The following is a 21,243-nucleotide window of genomic DNA, read 5'->3' on the forward strand; positions in this document are numbered from 1 at the left end:
CCCTTTTTGACCTATGAAGGATCCGTAAAATCTCGCGATACGCTCAGCTCGGGAGCAAACTGTCATGGCCGCGCCTATCTACAATCACAGGCATCTACTCTAAGGTGAGTGGACGACGAACTTAAGCGGAACAGTTGCTTGTACAACGCTTTAGACTTACTGCCTTTCGGAGAAAGTTGCCCGGGAAGTAAGTTGAGGGAGGTGGGTTCATACTAAAAGGTCCGGCTCCGGAAGCACGGACTTGTTACACCGGTTCTGAGACCTGGTGAGACTGGTTACATCTCCATCCCAAACTCAGGCATCCCGTGCAAGCATCACTTTAGTTTGCTGCTTCCTCCCCTGAACCGTTCTGCTTGTCCAAGTTCATATTTTAACAGTTCGTGTTTCAGTTCAGTTCAGTCGCTCAGTCGTGTCCGACTCTTTGCCACCCCATGAATCGCAGCACGCCAGGCCTCCCTGTCCATCACCAACTCCCGGAGTTCACTCAAACTCATGTCCATCGAGTCGGTGATGCCATCCAGCCATCTCATCCTCTGTCCTCTCCTTCTCCTGTCCCCAATCCCTCCCAGCATCAGGGTCTTTTCCAATGAGTCAACTCTTGGCATGAGGTGGCCAAATTATTAGAGTTTCAGCTTCAGCATCAGTCCTTCCGATGAACGCCCAGGACTGATCTCCTTTAGGATGGACTGGGTGGATCTCCTTGCAGTCCAAGGGACTCTCAAGAGTCTTCTCCAACACCAAATCCTCAGGTTGAAAAGTATCCATCAAGGTTAACCCCTTAATTTTTATTGCCGACATCTCTGTAAAATCTCTTACTGCAAAGAAAGCTTTATACGAAAACTTCCCCCTCAGAGATCCACTTCTTCTTCTTTTTAAGCCTTATTTATGCATCCACTACTTCCAAAGTAACCTTGCTGCTTTAAGACTGTGTATACACATTGCAGTAGAAGTGGAAGAAGCCCGTATTTGATACCCTTCTAAGGTAAATCTTAATGTCTCCCTAGGTGCCCACTTTAGTCTCTTTTAAATGGATTTTATATTTTTAAGTAGAAATTTTACTCTAATTTTTATTTCTCTTATAACCCCTTCCCCTGCAGGAAAACAACAGCAGGCATGAGTTTTTTTTCATATGTAGAAGCGACGTGTGTGTCATCTTGATAACTTTAAAGTCTTTTGAAAGTATTTCAATAATTAGAAGATGAATAACAGAACAGCTTCCTTTTTATGGAACCTCAGACAACTCAGTACTTTAGTTCCAACATGCAGAACTATGAGACTGTATCCTTTGGCATTTTGCAGGCCAAATATTGCTTATTCAAACTGGAACCGAAGAAACCTCTTAAATATCTTTGATAATAAAATGCATTCATCTATTAGATATCTCTTTCAGGATGCTTTAATTTTTAAATCAGGAGGTGATGGCTGTCAAACAAAGGGCATAAGCACAGTAAAAGTCTTTATAGTTGACAAACTACTTTGTCCTAGAAGACTGTCCTTGGATTCAAAACACTTTCTTGCCTCTGATAATGAACTGAAGAAAAGCTTTCATCAGGAGGCCTCTGATGAAGATGTTCTCACCAAGAGAAGAAAACCAACCCTGATCAATAGTAGAAAACTATCTGAGGAGTGTAATTCCCTGAGTGATGTGTTAGATATATTTTCAAAAGCACCTACATTTCCTAGTAGTAACTATTTCTCAGCCATGTGGACAGTTGCCAAACGGATGTCCGAGGACCAGAAGCGCTTTGAAAAACAATTGATGTTTAACCACCCTGCGTTTAGCCAGCTGTGTGAACAAGTTATGAGAGAAGCCAAGATCACGTATTTCGACAACCTGCTGTTTAGTCTTCATGCTATAGTGAAGCTTGGGATTCCTCAGAACACGCTGCTCGTTCAGACTTTGCTGAGGGTGGTCCAGGTAAAATCAAAAGGAGGTGTAAATGTACTCGGTTTAGCAAATCTTGAAAGAATGATAGGAAGTAGACATATAGCCTCCTTGAATGAAACTTATCGTTGGAATGGTAGTTTACATTTGTTTCTGCATAGATACTAATATTCTATGGCTTAGACACCTTAAGTTAGCAAGATCTTCCTTTTTCTTTAGAAGTTTATGAACACTTGCTCCATTTTTCCTCTCCGGCGTTGAGTAATAGTGAATAAGCTAAAGTGGTAAGAGATACAAAATATACAAGAACAGGTTGGGTAGTTGAAAGGAGGAGAGAAGGGAAGGGAAGGGAGCTACTATTTATTGACTACTTATACCTTTTACTTGTGTTGTCCTGTTTAATCTTCATAATAGCCCTGTGAGGTTGGTGTGTTACTCTAGCAGATGAAGAGATTTGGTTATGTTAAGCAACTTGGCTAAAGTCACAACTACTGAATTTATTCATGCATTAAATGTTCATTGGCTGTCAACTGTGGATTAATTATTATACTTGTTACTAGGGATGTAAAGATATGGAAAACATAATTCCTGCCCTTGTAATATAGCAGGGATAACAGATACTTTGTTCAGTTCAGTTCAGTCGCTCAGTCGTGTCCAACTCTTTGCAACCCCATGAACTGCAGCATGCCAGGCCTCCCTGTCCATCACCAACTCCCGGCGTTTACTCAAACGTCCATCGAGTTGGTGATGCCATCCAGCCATCTCATCCTCTGTTGTCCCCTTCTCCTCCTGTCCCCAATCCCTCCAATTACAAAAATAACCAATATTTGTTCATACATTTACAAGGTTGTAGGCACTATGATATTGTAGCATTGATCATTGGGAGTACAATTACAAAATAAGGGCCACATAGAGCTTTTAGTGCAATGAAAAAAGAATATACACAGTGTGTAACCAGGGGCTTCAAACCTATTTGGGAGAATGCCTTCATGATGGGAAGAGGTGATGGGGGAGAAGGATACAAGATTACTGTTTGGAGCAGTGATATGTACAGAGTTTGAAAGGAGGATTGTCTCATATAATTCTCAGTGTAGCTTTTAAAAGTAGTTATTGTCACTTTCTTCTTCCTTATTAGGAAATTTAGGCTTAGAGAGGTTATATAGCTTGCCCAAGGCCACATATTTGTTAATGTCACCATTTGTAGGTATTTGATAAATATTTGCTGGTTTAATGAACAAACACCTTGTTATAGTAGAGCTAAAATTCAAGCCCAGTAGGAGATGATGTCTAGGCTGGGTGCAAGAGATGGTGTTTCAAGTAGAGAAGACTGTATGTTCAAATCCTGGAGAAAAGTTTGGGGAGCCGAAAGTAGTTCACTGTGGCTGGAAGTACAGATTATTGGGGTTATGAGTTTGAGGGAATTGGTAGGAAATTGTGCCTGTGGTTGTCAAGGAGGAGGGGTTGGTGTCATGACAGGGCATGAGGTTGGGGAGGAAAAGAGGTTGAATCAGAGAGAGCCTTTTATGCCTGGCTAAGGAGTTTGCCTTTATGGTGTAGGCAGTGGGGATCCACTGAAGTATTTTAAGCAAAGATCAAGCTGCTCCAGTTAGTATTTAGATCACTCTGTGAGTGGAAAATGTATTGGGAGAAGAATGAAATTGGATGGGGAAACCACTTTTAGTTTCAAACAAAGGAGTCAGTGTCCTCTTCGATGTCACTGAAATGACACCGGGTTGGCCAAGGGAAAGAATAGTTCCTTTAAGTAATTGTTTACCTCTTAAGAGTGGGCTCTTCAGACTTCGAAACTCAATGATCATAATTAAGTCATTTTTTTTTAAAGATAGGAATTTCCTGAGGATGATCTGACATGTATCTTATCTTACTATAGAATTCAAGGATTGAGTTTCTAGATCTTTGAGAGTTTTTAACTTTTAACATTACTGTGATTTCCATATGTTTTCAACCAGTAACTAATTTGTATTATGTGTGTTTGTTTAAACTGCAGAATATCTGTGTTTTTTGGTAGACTCTGTTCCCTATATAGTTACTTAAAAGTAATTGTAGTAAGTCACTTTACCTGGTCAGTGATTCTCTAAATGAATTTTGGACAGGTATTCCCATCATCATAGTATCTGCATTGGTGAGATATGAATAGTGGGTATTTGGGGTCAGATTATCGGTACATATAATTGTATCTCACTAACGTGGGAATGTTGCAGAGACCTTTTAGCTAGGTATGAAATATATTGTCCATGAATCTTGCCCTTCAAACAGCCAGGTGGTCTTTTCTTTTACAGGAGATATTGATGGAATTCTATAATGGAAACCCTCTCATGGGAATGAGACCTTTTTTTCCTTCCAGCAGTATCCATTTCTTATCATTATCTGGTTCTGACTTGAGGCTTTGTGGCTTGTTGGTCATGTAATTTTAGCAAAAGAGCATACATCTTTCAGGTGTGATTACAAGTACTCTTGTTAGGTGTATAGAGTAGTTGTGATTAAATTGTCAAGCACTAGGTGAACTGTGCTATTACTGTTCACTTTCTAAATTAGGTCATTTCTGGAACTAAATTAATACCCTGATTCAAAGGGTTTGAAAGAAGGATCCAGGGAGCCTGGGTTACTCTTGAGATCCAGATAGTGGTGGTAAAATGTGACAGCAGATGTGAATTAGAAAGTTCACAACTGAGGTTGCAGTTTGGTACTCAGGAAAGAATATAGGGAAATTGTAAGCACAGCAATGTAAGATTCATTAGGGGTGGGAAAACTGTCCTATAGTTTGTTATTGCACTCATCACCATGATGACCTTCAGTCTCAAGAAGGGGTAAAAATGATGTTTGATGAAAGTTATTTCAGAAGTGGAGGAATATAATCAATGTCAAATCATTTTCAGTGGTAATTGAAAGTGTAAAGAAATTGTTGATACAAAAAGAATGTGTATCAATTATTTGAAAAGTTCACTTACTTATAACTTCTGGTTTTCCAAAGTTGCTTTTTATTGTGGACTGACTGAATAATTGGTTTGATACTTAATCCTTTAGTTGAAAGCATCAGTTCAGTGGTTTTGCTTGGGTGAGGTCATCTACTATGAACTCATTACCTATAGTGTTTTTGTGATTACATTTCAATAGGAACGTATCAATGAGTGTGATGAGAAATGTCTTTCAGTTTTGTCAACTATCTTAAACACAATGGAGCCATGCAAGAATGTGGATGTTCTTCTGGCAGGAATGCGGTGAGAACTCTCTTACACTTTCTTCAAATGGCTTTCTCTTTTTCTCTTTTCTCAAATCAAAAACCAAGATGAAAGTTGAACTTTTTTTTTTTAAGTAGGGGCATGAAAGACTTTGTTGGTGGTGGTGGCAGTTTGGTTGCTAAGTTGTGTCGGACTCTTGCGACCCCATGGACTGTAGCCTGCCAGGCTCCTCCGTCCATGGGATTCTCCAGGCAAGGATACTGGAGTGGGTTGCCATTTGCTTCTCCAGGGGATCTTCCTGACCTGGGAATTGAACCCAGGTCTCCTGCATTGTAGGCAGATTCTTTACCATCTGAGCTATAAGGAAAGCTGGTCTTTAATAGCTTGTTAAACTTAAAGTTCTGACTTTGGAACAGGTGAAGCTAGAAATAATGCTTCTTTCAGGATTCACTATAAAAAAAGTATGGATAACATTAAAATTATCTTAAAACATAGTATTGACAAGGGCTGGGGGAGAACTGATACATGCTCAGTTCATAATGGTTATTTGGGTACTATGTGGAGGTCACGTGACAGTAGCCCAGCTTGAAAAGGAGGTTGAGTTTTTGTAAAATTGATGCACCTAATCTTATAGGTTTATGAGAATAACTTTCAATTCCCATTTTCATTGACTATGCATTGGGATGTCTTAATATAATCTCCTGGTATTTGTTTATGCACAAAGATAGCAAAATAATGTGAGAGAAAAGAATGCCAGTCGGGTCTTGGAGCTTTCATTAGCTGTTTACACTCTTGTGGGCAGATATTTCATTTATTTGGGCTTCATATTCCTTGCCTATAAGTAGGAACTGGGCTGAATGACTTTTAAGATTTCTCTTCTGGTTTTAAGATCCTAAGACTGTGGTATTTGTTGTGTTTGATGACAGGATGCTAGTTGATGAGCAAGTTTGGAAAATAAAACATGTCTTCACATTACAAACTATAATGAGAAGTATTGGAAAAGATGCTCCAATTGGTCTTAAAAGGAAATTGGAGGTAAATACTTTCTGAATTTTCACTATTGTATAAAATTTGAAAAAGATATATATATATATTTTTCCTGTGATTTGCTATCATCTCCTAAAGTCAGTTCATTAGGAGGACATTGTTGTGCTTTTGGGTATAAATTTGCTTAAGTGGAATGATAGAAATATTTATGTGTATATGTATTTACATACATTTATATATGTCTGAGTCATTTTGCTCAAACTTTATCCTTTTTTATTTCAATATAAGATTTTAATTTATTTTGCCACAAATGATAAATTAAAGTTTATTTTTCTTTAGATGAAAGCCTTGAAAGAATTAGACCAATTTTCTGTTTTGAATTGCCAGCACATGTTTGCGGTACTGGCCGCCATGAATTACCGTTCTGTTATCCTTCTGAATGAGTGCAGTAAGAGAGTCACAAGTAAGGGGAATTTTTCTTATATGGTCTGTAGCATCTGATCCGTTCTGAACTATATTTGTTTGCTGTTATATGAAAAAATATCTGATGACATGGTTAGATCTAAAGTTTATTTTTGCCTATAGTTATTGTTTTTTGTTTTTACAAAATACAGTGCTGTTTTTCTAAAGAAAAGTGCTGGGTATATAGTATCTTAAATCTTACAGTCAAAACATTTGGTAATTTTTGTTTGTCTAACTCATTCTTAAAGGTAATATCCATGGGTGTCCTTTTAAAATATTGATCAACATATTGCAGTCTTGCAGGGACCTCCAATATATTAATATAGACCTTTTTAAAGGAATAGCAGATTATGTGGCTACAACCTTTGACATCTGGAAGCTGAAAAAAGTAAGTATGTTAATAGTTTAGAATAAGTCTCGGAAACTTTCAAGAAATGTATTAATTAACTTATTTTTGAATATACTTCTCTATCATTTTAAAGTGGTTTAGATTCCAAAATATTCCAATGCTAAATTGGTTTGAAAAATTAGCTCCTTTCAATTTCTGTCTGAGTGTTACCTATTAATATACTGTTCAACGTCTTGATCATCTTTCTATCCGAAACAAAAATAGTATTGCCAAAGTCTGTTTTTCAAAATATTATATGTTACTTTGGTTGGATACTAAGGATTATTTCTGCCTTTCTATGTTTCCTTTGTTAGATTTAGAATAATAAAGATAGCTAATGTGATAGGCTTAAGCTTTTTGAAGAATAAAATGTCGTTACTGTCTTCTATTTATGGAAAGTTTGCTTGGTTCTTCAAGGGTAAGAGCCTTTAAGTTCAGGGCCTGTGTTAATAATAAAATGTTTAAATGAAGCAGCTAGTAAAAACTTCTTTTTATAGTGAAGCAGAGGTAACCATGTTAGATCACTGGCTTAGTTCACTTTGGAGGTTGAGGTGAATATTGTGTTTACTATGGAAATTGATTTTGGAAAGAGAAGTCCTTATTGTAAGAAGGACAAAGAGAGAAATGAGAGGTGAGGTGGAACATTTATTTTAATCATCGTTTTTCAGCTCCATTCTCATTTCTAGTATTTAATATTGAACATAGAAATTTTTGAGTTATCTTTTATCTATTAGAATATAGGAAGCGTCTAGGTTTGGAAAGGAGAGCAGTTTGAAATTGACTTGGTCATTTTGAAAAACTTCAGAAGAGGTATATTTAAAGGTAGTTTGCAGAGATTTTGTATGAAAAGCATGTAGGAAAGGATTTATTTTAAATGACATTGGAAATGGGAACCATTGTGTGCTCTGCTTCTCGGCTTATAAAAAGAGGTTGGTTATTAACTTGATATTTTGTAAGGGAAAGATAATTATTCCTTTTAAGGGAATATTTTTCAATCAGGACAATTTTGTTGCTATTTAAACTTTGAGATCGGAAAGATTGCTGATAACATACTGTAATTCTTAAGAAGTTTTCCCTCAATTCTTTTTTTTCTTAGGTTCTTTTTCTCCTCATTTTATTTGAAAACTTTGGCTTTCGACCTGTTGGTTTGATGGACTTGTTTATAAAGAAAGCAGCAGATGAATCTGGCTTCTTAAATGTGAAAAGCCTTGTCTGTATTCTTAATGTATATTCTTCTCTCAATCACTTCTACAAATGCCAGACCCACGAGTATGTACTTGTTCCATATTATTTTTTGTATTGCCATATATCATATTTATATAAAAGATTACAAAGCTCAATGAATTCTTATAAGCAAACCCATCCATGTCTAGAAATAAAACGTAATATTCTTTATTTATGAAGTTAAGCAATTTTATCTTTGATAAAGATACATGCTTTGCTTTTGCTTTTTTTGTTGTTGTTGTTCTTTGCAGTGTATTTGATAATTCAGTGTGGGAGACTTTGTTTCAAACTTTTGCCCAACTTATTCCCCTTAGCACCCTAGTTTATAGTTCATTTGACCCTAGCTCTTTATCTGGTCCCAAACTACCGCTTTCTGTTCTTTTCATTTTAACTCCTATCATACATTTCTACTAATAAACACAGCAATTCTTTGGACGTCCCAGGCTCTTTCAGACGTCTTCTTTCCACCCAGAACATCTTTCCTTATTATCTAGATCAGTTAAGGGTTCGTTAAAAACCAGAAACGTATATAACATGTCATTTGTTAGAAGAGTGATTAAAAGTGCAGACCCAGGAGACATCTTGCTTAGGTTTGAATCTTAGCTCTGCCATTCATTATCTACTTAACTTTGGCAAATTACTTACCTGTACCTCAGTTTCTTCATTTGTTAAAATAGGGATGAATAATGACTTATTTCTAATCATACTGGACAATTTAATAATCATTGTTATAAGGATTAAGTGAGTTAACCTGTGTCAGAATCTTAAGGCAGTGCCTGACACACAGTAATTATTAGATTTAAAAAAATAGATTATAGGTCACAGAGGCCTTGGCGGAATAAACTGTGGGAGTTCTGAGGGTCTCAGTGGCAGGGTTCACAGGCCATTTCTTTGCCACCAAGTGGCTTGGCTCCCAGGTTATGCAGTGGTTAAGAATCCACCTGCCAATGCAGGAGACGCAAGAGACACGGGTTTGATTCCTGAGTTGGGAAAATCCCCTGGAGTAGGAAATGGCCACCTGCTTTAGTATTCTTGCCTGGAGAATCCCATGGACAGAGGAGCCTGGAGAGCTACAGTCCATGGGGTTGCAAAGAGTTGGACATGGCTGAGCAACTGAGCATGCATGCCCAGCTTGGCTCTATCAGCTTTTTGTCCCTGTGGTTTTTTTTCTCAAGATCCAGATTTCCAGAAGAGAAAATCTGATTGACCGAGTTTGGGTCACATGCCCATTTCTTTGGCTTTGGTGATCAAAGAAATGTTGGGCCAAGAAAAGCAGCTGCCCACTGAACCCCGCATTGTTCCAAAAGGACTCGCTTCCTATACGTGTCCTGTGCTTTCCCTTATGTCTCCATCAGAGCTCCTATGTTTGTCGTGTCTTATATAAATCTCCGGTGGAACTTTGACACATAGCTGCAGTTATTTGTCAATAAACCTCTCTCCACAACTGCAGAGCCTTCTAGCGTCAGACCCAGGTGCCTGTGTTTCTAACGTAGCACAGAGCCTGGCACAGGATAAACATAAAATAAAGGTTGAAAAGATTCTCCCCAAATTCAGCCTTCCTCTACTACCCACTCTTGGTTTTATTATGAAGCTGGCCCCTATGTGCCTCCTGCCCCTTCTTGACAAATACTGTTAAGATGTGAAGGTGGAAAGTGTGACACTGTTAGTCGCTCAGTCGTGTCCGACTCTTTGCGACCCCATGGATTGCAGCCTACCAGGCTCCTCTGTCCATGGGATTCTCCAGGCAGGAATACTGGAGTAAGTAGCACTATTAAGCTGCAGAAACAGCCCCATGGATGCCATAGAATTCAGAGAACAAACCCTGAGTAGTTAGGGAGTTTTTCAGCTGACTGTAGGTGTCCCAGGAGGTAATCTGGTCCAGTAAAGTTGTTATGTTGGAAATAGAGGGTGGATAACAAAGGTAACCCTAAGTAGCTACGCACAGGTTAGGAAATTCGACAAAACACACCTGGGAACAGGTCATACTGAGGGGGAGTCATGAATGTGGTGCTTGTCTGTCTGTTCTGCTTCCATCTGACTCATTGGTTCTCAACTGGCAGTGATTTTGCTTCCTAGGGGACGTTGGGCAATACCTGGGGACGTTAGTTTTTGTGTGGTTGGGGAGGTGGGGGGAGAGGGCTGTTGTCCTGTCTCTGGTGGGTGCAGGCTGGGGATGCTGCCAACATCCTACTGTGCATATGACAGCACTGCAGCGAAGACTCACCCAGGCCAGATTGTCAGCCGAGCTGAGACTGAGGAGCGGCGGTCTAGCCCTCCAGTCCTACCTCAGCAGTTCTCCTTTGGAGAAGTAGGGGTGATAAGAGTAGCTAATAGAATGAGGTTAATCGATAAGACATTCCTGAATGTCCATGAATGTGCAGTTGCCTGAAGTTGGTATTTTGCGGACTATAAATAAAGAAGTTTGTGTTCTCTATCCTTCTTAGGATAGAGGAGGAGGCAGTCATGTATATTGAGAGGAAGGCAATATGATAGGTACCAAATGAGTGCTTTATGGAGGAAGGAGGAAGGAAGATGGCCTCCTAGGGTGGAATGGCAGAGGTTTTAGGAGCAGTAACGTGAAGCATTTGGAAAGTGAGTTGATTGGAAGATTAGGTAGGAGAGTTGTAGAAAATTTATTGACTTAGCACTTTGTATATCCACATGCCATTCCTTAATCATTTTATTTATGTTATGGCCTCTGGTAAAGAGAATCTGTTAACTCTAGAATATCTTCTGGGTTTGAAGCCCCAGGAAGAAAACATTTAACATTTCAACTCTGCGTCCCAGTGCTTTGGTTTCTTCTCTTTTGGATCTGTGCTTGCCACCCTGTAGATAATCCCAGCTTGCATCTCTGGCCATTAGTGTGCTCCTGGGCTCCAGGCTGTGTATGGTCACCGGAGCTCCCGCAGGGTCTCAGCTTCAATAACTCTGGAACCAGTGCATTCGTGGTTTTCTGTTTGTTTGTTTGTTTGTTTACTGTTTGTCAAGTACCATGTCAAGTGGGTCTTTTTAAACCACGTTGTCCGCTTGTGTGGTCGCTCAGTCGTGCCCGACCCTTTATGACCCGTGGGCCCTTCTGTCTGGGATTCTCCAGGCAAGAGTGCTGCAGTGGGTTGCCGTTTCCTGCCGCTCTTTATTGAGGTATGAGTTAACAGCATGTAAAGAGCTGGCACGTTCACCGTTTACAACTTGCTGAGTTTTTAGCTCAATGTTATTCTTGACTCCTCCTTTTCCGGTAACATTCTCCTCTGCCTCTTCTGATTGTGTTTGTTCATTTAGTCAGAACACTTGTACCAGGTGCTCAGGTCCTTCAGACAAAAGTGAGTAAGACATAATCCTGTTTTGCCAGAAGATTCTGTGTAATGGGTAATGTGGACATCAGTTGGCAATTAAATATAACACGAACATGGAAGTGGCAGAGTTTTGTACAGGTTACCTAGGGATAGAGGAGGAAGGTGCCAGGATGCTAGCCTGGTGAAGTAGACGGTCAGGGTGGATGTCAAGCATCCTCCCTAGAGGAGATGGTACCTGAGCAGATCTTAAAAGATGGATGCATAGGAGTTAGACATGGAAAGAGCATCCGGTATAGAAAGGACTCTATATTCACGTCAGGAGGGAAAGAAACAGCGGAGCACGTGCCGGGAGTGACACAGATTGTGCTGTTGCGGAAGATGAAGTGCGGCAGGAGTGGGAGAGGTGATGACCCCTCGGGCTCCGGGTCAGCCCTTCCTGGCTGCCTCCTCCAGACTCCCGTCGGTCTCGCCTTTCCCCCACTGTCGTCTCGAGGACCTGCAGCCTTTCTCGTCACCCATCCCCTCCCCCCGCGGGCTCACCCAGTCGGCCTCAGACGTTTCCCTTTATGCCTGACTGTTACTAAGGGCTTACTCCCGGGCACACTTGCCCTGCTGTTGTGGGTCCCTGCCTGTGCCTCACTGGTCACTTGCCACAGCCTGAACAGGATACATTGTCAGGGCGCCCATTTCTGTGCTTAGTCTCAAGTGGTCTTCGCTTTTGCCGTCTTTTCTACTTACTGAAATTCTCCTTATCCCCAAAGCCACCCTATCTACATTCTTTTCTGTACACTGTCACAGTACTTTGCATGCACTCCTTTTTTTTTTTTCTGGTATAATGAAATATAACTTAGGCCCTAAGAGTCAAACTGACCTGGGTTCAAAGTGCGTCTGGGCCCTTTATTAGCAGTGTCACACTGGGCCCATGGCCTCAACTAACCTTGATCTCCCTTCTCTTTATCTGTGCTCACCTGCTTTGTTATCCTGCATAACCTTAGCTGAGGTGGTATGATTAGGCTTGTGGTTCTTTCAGCTCAGAGCATTAATAGCAACAGAATTTTAATAGGTTATAAACCTGTAGTGGCATTCCAGGCCTTGTAGATTTACTCAAGGATAAAAGCCTAGCACAGTGGTTAAAAGGCTCTGGACCATAACAGCTTGGATTTCAGGGCTGTCCCTGCTGCTTCCTGGCTGTGTGCCCTTGGATGAGTTACTCGACCTTACTGAGCCTATTTACCCATTTTTATTATGAGGACAATAATGACACGTATACCCATTTTTATTATGAAGACAATAATGACACCTATCTCATAGAGTCTGAATGGGAATTACACGAGTTAAAGCCTATAAATATTTGCCCTGTGTAAGACATACCATGGCAGCTAACATTTATTGAGTGTATATATCTGTTATGAGAGTCAGCTGACCTGAAAGATGTGTGAAGACCTAGTGCAAACGCAAGGTGGTTTGCACTGATGGTTTTATCCACTGAAAGCCATTGGTTCTGTGACACCTCGCTAGCTCTATCATGATCTCGTCTTCTCTTCATATTTGGAAGCCAAGTTTCCTTTCTGTCCCTCTAGGTTCCTAGGAGTTATGGCCAGTGCTCTGACTGGTAGTCTTCACCACATATCTTCTGAAAACCTGTTAAATGCAGTGTGTTCATTTTGCTGGATGAACCATTTTCCCCTGGCCCTCATTAATCAGCTTCTTCAAAAGGACGTCATTGATGATCTGCTGACGTCAGGTAGGATGTCAGTGCGCGGTGTGACTGAAATAAGACAGTGCTGCCAGGCTACCCGGTGATTCTGAATAGGGGCTCGGCTGCAGCAGTATCAGCTAAACCTTCTGGAGCAGGTGCTCCTGATGAAAGGACCAAAGATGGTGAAGTCAAAGGGCCATGCTTTAAACCAGCAAACCTGTAAAGTAAAGTGAAGTGAAAGTCACTCAGTTGTGTCCTACTCTTTGTGACCCCATGGACACATGGCTCCTCTGTCCATGGAATTCCAGGCTCCTCTGTCCATGGAATTCTCCAGGCCAGAATATTGGAGTGGGTAGCCTTCCTCTTCTCCAGGGGATCTTCCTGACCCAGGGATCGAACCCAGGTCTCCTGCATTGCAGCTTTACCAGCTGAGCCACAGGGAAGCCCAGGAATACTGGAGTGGGTAGCCTTGCCCTTCTCCAGTGGGTCTTCCCAACCCAGAAATCAAACCAGGGTCTCCTGCAATCCAGGCGGATTCTGGTAAAGAATCTGAGCTTTGAGGGAAGTCCCTGTGGAGCCTCCTTTAATGACAGACCCTGCACATAGACGGCAGGAGTAAGAAACACATCGTCATTGTTTTTTTTATTTATACTTTATGCACCTATACAAAGACTAAATGTTCAAGTTGCTCTTTATGCAGAGGTGTTTATACTTCTAATTTTTACATGTCTCATTTGAAGCCAAGTTAAGTCAACTTTTGCAGCTATAAAGCTTTGCTACTCATGGTCTGTAATGAGGGCACAGCCATTAGATTAAAAAACCAAATGGTTACCAAAATAGTGAATTTATTTACTCTTGGAGCCAAAATTAACTGTTTACTTTTGGTTTTTACTATTAAAGAAGGAAAAGCAGGGACTTCCCTGGTGGTTTAGTGGTTAAGACTCCACGTCCCCAGTGCAGGGGGCCTGGGTTTGATCCCTGGTCAGGGAACTAGATCCCACACGCGGCAACTGAGACCCGGTACAGCCAAATAAATAAATAAATATTCTTCTTCTTTAAAAAAAAGGGGAAAACAGTATCAGGCTTATGCCCATGTTCATTTGCTTCATCGTGTCTGACTCCTTTGCGACCCCGTGGACTGTAGCCTGCCAGGCTCCTCTGTCCATGGAATTCTCCAGACAAGAATACTGGAGTGGGTTGCTATATCCTGCTCCGGGGGATCTTCCCGACTCAGGGATCGAACACAAATCTCTTGGGTCTCCTGCATTGGCAGGTGGATTCTTTACCATTGTGCCACCTGGGAAGCCCCTATCTGGGAAACAGGGTTATTTGAAATCCTTTTAAAAACAATGGAATGAAATTTCAGAGTTGAAGTGTGGAAGAGGAACACTATGTGCTGATTTTTCAAGCAGTCTAATGTAGGGGAAGCAGCCGTGAACCCAGGAGACTTGAATTCTAGTTCCAACTTTGCCCTTAATCAGGAGGCTAGTTTTACCATTCTTGAGCATTTCCCTATCAGTTCAGTGAAGAGTGAGGCTAAAGCACCTTGAAAGGTATTTTAAACCGTAAAACCTTATCAGGTACAGGCACAGATCTACACACTGTGGGAACTTGGGGGGCACAGAGAAATCCCTCCTGAGAAGAAGCAAATAATCAGAATTACAGGTACATTAATGCAGTTTCTCTAATGTGACATTAATATTTTTCTTAACTACATTTTTTAGGTGACGTGGAGAGGAATGCTCACAGGCTGCACGTCGTGGCTGCTTGTCTAAAGCTCGATGACGCCCTTGTCACGAGGACCTGGACTTGGCGCTGCCGCGGTTGCCCCCCGCACCCTCATGTCCTCAGCCAAAGGTTGCCGCAGCACTGCGTGACCTTCTGGGAGAAGGACGCTTCTCTCCAAGTGTACGGTTGCCGCACAATTATTTTATCGGTACGGGACTTTATATGAGCTTCTTCTGTCTGACTTCGTATTTCTTTTTTTCTGACAAAAGGTTCGGGGTTTACTGCGGCAGCTTGTGTGGGGCGGCACTGGCCCTGGAGCGGCTCTAGCTGGGTGTGGATGTTCACTCCCCGGCTTCCGAGTGCCTGCTCTCAGCACTCGCCAGCCTCTTTCCTTACGTGTCAAATGGCGGTCATGGTACTGCCCACCTCACAGGGTTCCTGTGACCTGCAGATGAGACCGTACAGGTCACACCCAGACTAGTGTCCGGCACACGTAAGTGAGCTCAGCACAGCTTCGCTCTTGCCGTTGCCATTATTGGTAGGAGTAGTAGTGATTTTCAAACAAAAAAAGTCACTGAGCAATGTTTGAAAAATTAGTATTAATTTTTTTTTTCTTCCAGATTTTGAAATCAGAATGGATAATGACCGGAGCCAAGTGCTCCCATTTTCCGATGTGGATGTGGTGACTTCTACAGATATTCAGAGGTTGTTTACACACACTCATTTGCTGAGCTCTCTGTATTTAAATCTTAATTCTCAAAGACTTCATATTAAATAGCAGTAACAATACAAAGACTTTCTATTTGTGTGGAGCTTGTTATGCACCTAGGGACTTCTCATCCATTAGTCTACTCCTTAGGTATACATGTAGGCTCTGTGGTTGAAGACTGTGGGTTGGAGTTGGCCATTTAATGAAACAGGCAATTTTTAAAAATTAGGAGTTAAGGCTAAACAGTGCACTCAAACAACATTGACATAATTGAAACCATCAGCGCAGTGTGAATTTTTGACAACATAATGCAATAGTGAACCTAAAGAATTAAGACTTCTACCCAAATAAAATACCCAGTATAAATATTTTGTTTTACTGGTCAAACCTTTCAAAAGGTAGAAAAACTTTTTTTAATTAAGGTATATTGTATATGGATCAAATCATACTGAGGTTAGTTAGAAGTAGTTGCCTTGACTCCCGCAGTGCAGAAGGTGTCTCTGGGGTAAGCTGATGCTGCTCCCCAAGAGCATGTTCTGCCCTGTAAGCAGCTGGGTCGGGTCGTGTTGCACACACCCTGTGTCCACACCCTGCGTTCAGTCAGCCTTTGCGGAGTGGCTCTGCGAGGGCCCGCAGGGCGCACACAGCTGAGTCAGGCGTGGGTCCTGACCCCAGGCGGCTTACATCCCCTACTGCTTTGTAGGACATAAATACATAGAGAGAGGTACAGAAAAAAGTCTGCAGGGATTCAGACTCTTTTATCTGCCCATCACTTCCCACTCACATGGAGCTCTGTGGCTTTTGCGCCTTTCCAAATCCGTCCTGATTGCCCCTTGGCCATCTTTTCAGCCACTGTCTTCCCTAAACGTAGTGCCTACCTCCCCTTAAGAAAAGCCTTTCTTTCTGGCCTCATTGAAAGATCATTTTTCTTTTTCTGGAATTCAGCTGTTCTGGCATAATAATATAATGTAATAGCTCTCAGCCTAAAGTACTGAGAAGAAATGAGAAATCAGTGTTCCTTTAAAGATATAAAATTTCTTTCTCTTTATCTCAGATAACAGCCAGAGTAGTATCACAGGAGACAGTAAGGATACAAATGTGTTTTTCCCCCAATGAACTTAATCTTTCCAAAAGGCTGTGAACAATGAAAAAAATTACACCTTCAGTGTTTTTTACACATACAGATATTATCTTTTCACCGTCTTGTCTATCTCTTCTTTGTTTTTGGTCTCCCCATCCTGGTTTTTAAATGCTTCTCTCTTGGGGAGACAATATGTACAAATAGAGCATTTTCCATTTAGTGTTATCTACACCAATACTTCTAGTGGCATAAATAATTATATTTAGATCAGCGATTACCTCTATATAAGAAAGCATTTGGGTGCTTTCATATCTGAAAATTTTCCTCATGAATAATGTAGCCATTCTTAAAGATGGTTAAGAGATACTGTTTGTATAAAACATCTTTTTAAGCTTTTGGTTCCTAAGTGGCCTTCACGTACTGGAATGTCTGCACAGGCCAGGTAATAAGGAAGTGAAGGGCTTGTACAGGAGGGAACGGTGAGAAATGTGGTCAGTGGAGGGGTCAGCTTTGAAATCTCCAAAGAACAAGCATACGGCAAGGTTGTACACAGTCATCTCATTAGTAACTAGTTTGTATTTTTGTTTTCAGAGTAGCTGTACTCTGTGTTCCTAAATCTGCTTACTGTTTGGATTCAACCCACCCCAAAGGATACCTTGCTATGAAAATGCGGCATTTGAAAATAATGGGTTTTCATGTAATCTTGGTAAGAAAAATTGCAAATGAAATCATCTTCAATTACTGATGTTCATTTTGCCAGGAATGTTATGGTTGAAGTTGGTTACTAGGACTAGAAGAACTGCCAGCAGTATTTTAATAAGTGTTTTGCTTATTGTTTTCTTTGAAAAAGATTTCTGGTACATGATTTGGTTCCTGCTCAGTTGATTACTAGGGGTTTGATAATTTTATCTTTTTTGTTAAGTGGAAAAATGTAAGTAATATATTTTCCTATTTAAGAACATGAAACCATATTTAGTTTCTAGGTTATCTTAAATAGGAGAAGAAAAGATGTTGATGAAAGCTTTGTTTTCATGGGTCAGTGTGAGGCCATTAAGGATATTTCTCACTAGAAAATGCTGGAGGGTTTTAGAAGGATAGTTCTTCCCTCTTTGTGCTTCATTTGATTCTGAACACTACAACTTGAGCAGCCTCAAGGTATCTGTATGGAGTGAGGACCATACAAATAAATTTATATTAATGTTAGGATCGATGTAAATGCCAGTCATTTGGTCCTGCATATAATGTGAAATGTAAACATTTGAATCTTCATTATGATACTTTAGTATCTAAAACTGGATCATGCCTGGATCATCAAGGTTAAGATGGCCCTTTTCTCTAATGAGCTAATCTGTAACACTTTTTTTTCATTTTGGCTATTATGTATATTCTAAGGAAGATTGTCCCAAAAAAGAAATGTTTGCACCCTTTAGAGGACCTTTAAAGTTTTTTGTAATTTTCACTGTGAGAGCTTTCTTCAACCCTAGTATATATAGTCATAACTAAACTTTTTAAAATGTGCATAAATTGTAAGTGGTTGGCTTGATGTTATTTTAATATCCTTGGGTGTCAAAACTAGCTTTTATTTTATATGTCATCATCTTCTTGCAAACTGATTATTTTCCTCTTTCTTTGGTAAGGTCAATAATTGGGAGGTGGAAAAACTACAGATGAAGGATGCTGTCGCATTTTTGAAGACTAAAATCTATTCACCCAAAGCACTGTCTGCTGCTGATACACATTTGCAAAGCACATGTTAAAGTAAAAAGCAACCTTTTAATGTTTTGAGACCTGAATTTGTAAAAATAACTTTAATAAATACTATAATTCAGTTGATGTAATTTACGTGACTGCTCACCATAATACAAAGTGTTATTTCAGTTCACTGTTAAAATTAGTGTTAAGAATGAGAGAAATGTTGTTACTGGCACTTTAGAATATGCTGAGAAAATTCCAGAAGGGTCATCTTTATAATAGTACCTATTCTTTCCAGTACGCAGATACCCTACAGATTCATGAGTTGTAGATTTTACTGTTTCTCATTAGCTTTGATGCATTAAAAACTGATGTCTTAGTGTGATGGGTTGCAGATAATTTGGTGTGGGCAGTCCTCAGCTTGGAATCTAAGCTATTTTAGGACTCAGTTGTGGACAACATTTTCAAGCACTGGCCACAAAGCAATTGGACTAGGTTCTCAAGTTAAAAATGTATAAAAATTAAGGAGGTAGCATGTTAAAAATGAGTATCCGGCATCTACAATTGTAACAAGCATTCTAGGTGGAAGTAGTTTGTGGCCCAAACTAACAGAAACAGAGATGAGATAAAACAGAGATGGCAAGGAGTCCAAATTCCTTAAGATTGATAGGCTGTGGGTTACCTCTTTTTTGAGGTCATTCCTTTCTCACTCTTCCCCACTGTGTTCACCATTTCACAAAGTCTTTTAAGCTAAATATATATAGCTGAACTCTTGTGAGCCAGACTTGGGGGCTGTTTTTCAGTTATGTGTGTAATTCTTTTGTGGAAATACTTGTTCATGTTTGTCATGTGCCTGTCTGTCTAATATTTGACGTGCTGGTATAGCAGGTTTTACCATGTGTCTGTTGGTATTATTTTACCCCCATGCAAAAGCCTGAATGTGAGGTGAGTGTGTGGTGAGGCCCCACCCTCTCACCATCCCTGAAATTCATTTATTGAAACCTAACCCCCAGTGTGATAGTATTTGGAGGTAGAGCTTTGGGAGATGGCTAGATCATGAGGGTGGAGGTCTCATGAATTGAATTAGTTCTCTTCTGAAAGAGGCCTCAGAGAGCTCCCTATCACTTTTCCTTGTGAAGTCAGTGAGAAGATGACCATCTGTGAACCAGGAAAGGGGCCCTCACCAGACACAGAATCTGCCAAAGCCTTGATCTTGGACTTCCAAACCTCTCCCACAGTTATTTGTGAGAAATAAATTTCTGTTGTTTATAAGCTACTTAGTCTATGGCATTCTGTTAATGTCAGCTGAGATGGACTGACATACCCCAAATACACAGACGTGCAATTACTGAACATCTTACTCTCTGCTGGGCGCTGCTAAGTATTTGAGTATATTGTCCATTATCTTAACTGCTTCACGTGTAAAGTCGCTCAGTTGTGTCCGACTCTTTGCGACCCCATGGACTGTAGCCTACCAGGCTCCTCTGTCCATGGGATTTTCCAGGCAATAGTACTGGAGTGGGTTCCCATTTCCTTGGGACCCTTATTTCCTCTTATCTAATAAGAGGATAAATTATTTATAAAGGCTATATAAATAGGATGGGGCTGGAATTTGAACCTGAGCTCATACGGACTTACAAGAAAAGTAGTTGAGAAACCCCAAGTTGGCAATAAAAAACCTCTAGCAATATGACTGCATCTGTCACAGGTTTTATCAGCTTATCCTCCCTGCATTTAGAAAAGGTTAGAGCTGAAAGGAAATACATCAATCATTTAATCCACCTCCCTCATTTTATGGATGAGGAAGTAAAGGTTCAAGAATTTGATTTTTCTGGAGTTTCAGCCACATCATTGATTTCCACGTTATTTCCTTTTTTGCTGCTCTGCGGCTTGTGTATCAGGAAATCTGGACTTTTATTCCAGATTGGACATCGTCTAGTTTTATGTACTTGACCAAATGATTTAATCTTATAAGCTTCAGAACAAGAGTTGAAAATACTCTATTAGGGAACTAAAATTTTCATTCTTTAAATAGTAAATACATATGTAAGTTTTCTCTAATGGCTAATTATGACTCATTTTCAAAGGATTGGACAAATTTATGGATTCTTTGGAGGAACTAGCATTCCTCTTTCACTGGTATTACTAGTATTAGCATTCTTCATTGCTGTATAGTCTAGAAAAAATCTTGTGAGACTGAAGGTGTAGAGGGAAGGAAAACAATTTAATAGTACATAAGTCTTCCCAGGATTAAGATTTACTCTCCACTCCAGGAAAATATATAAATATTTTCCTTTTCTGGTATTTATTCAGTTGATTGAAAACGAAAACCACTTAACTCATTTGATTTCATGGACCCATTTCTCACACAATTAGGATCAATAAATAAAAGATGGGAGTTTATAAATCTAAATTCTGACTCTTCCTGATTAAATCACAAAATATGTTAATATTTTAGTTCCAAACTCTAAAGAGGATAAAGTAACCTACTTTATTAACAAACTGAAAGAGTGGATATGAAAGATATAAAGTTGGATACATTTATGTATATGGCTTGCTTCTGATGCAGTCTTATGCTAATAAGTCAGCCACCTTGTGAAAGAAATAGATGTAAAAGACTGATTTTTTTTTTTTTTAATGTTTAATTTTGAGTCCTGACTGACCTTTTTTTTGGTTGTGTTTTGAGCAGTGTTAGCATTGGCTTTTGTTTTTACTTTATTTTTTTGATTCTTAAACTTTTTTAATATGTCCATTTGTGTTGCGTCACACAAATGTAAACATCTAGTCAGAAAAATAATAGGTGATATATTTATGACACGTATCTAAGTAAAGAGCTCCTATAGTTTGATAAGATACACATTACAAAAGAAAAACGAGTGAGGAGCTGATCAACATCAA

General features: G+C 40.0%; 1 protein-coding gene across 1 annotated transcript; it reads left to right on the top strand.

Moving 5' to 3' along the window:
* Positions 1-7: 7 nt before the first annotated feature.
* On the top strand, positions 8-19,617 carry FASTKD2 (FAST kinase domains 2). Its single transcript, XM_070458532.1, is given in 14 exon segments — positions 8-104; positions 878-982; positions 1,098-1,918; positions 5,018-5,121; positions 6,009-6,117; positions 6,409-6,532; positions 6,780-6,919; positions 8,016-8,188; positions 13,017-13,180; positions 14,860-14,919; positions 14,922-15,071; positions 15,484-15,568; positions 17,245-17,359; positions 18,291-19,617. Coding segments are annotated over 12 exon segments (2,064 nt in total). The 5' UTR covers positions 8-104; positions 878-982; positions 1,098-1,198; the 3' UTR covers positions 18,411-19,617.
* The last annotated feature ends 1,626 nt before the right edge of the window (positions 19,618-21,243 follow it).

The sequence above is a fragment of the Odocoileus virginianus genome, chromosome 30 (genome assembly GCF_023699985.2).
Source record: "Odocoileus virginianus isolate 20LAN1187 ecotype Illinois chromosome 30, Ovbor_1.2, whole genome shotgun sequence".
Classification (NCBI taxonomy): Eukaryota; Metazoa; Chordata; class Mammalia; order Artiodactyla; family Cervidae; genus Odocoileus; species Odocoileus virginianus.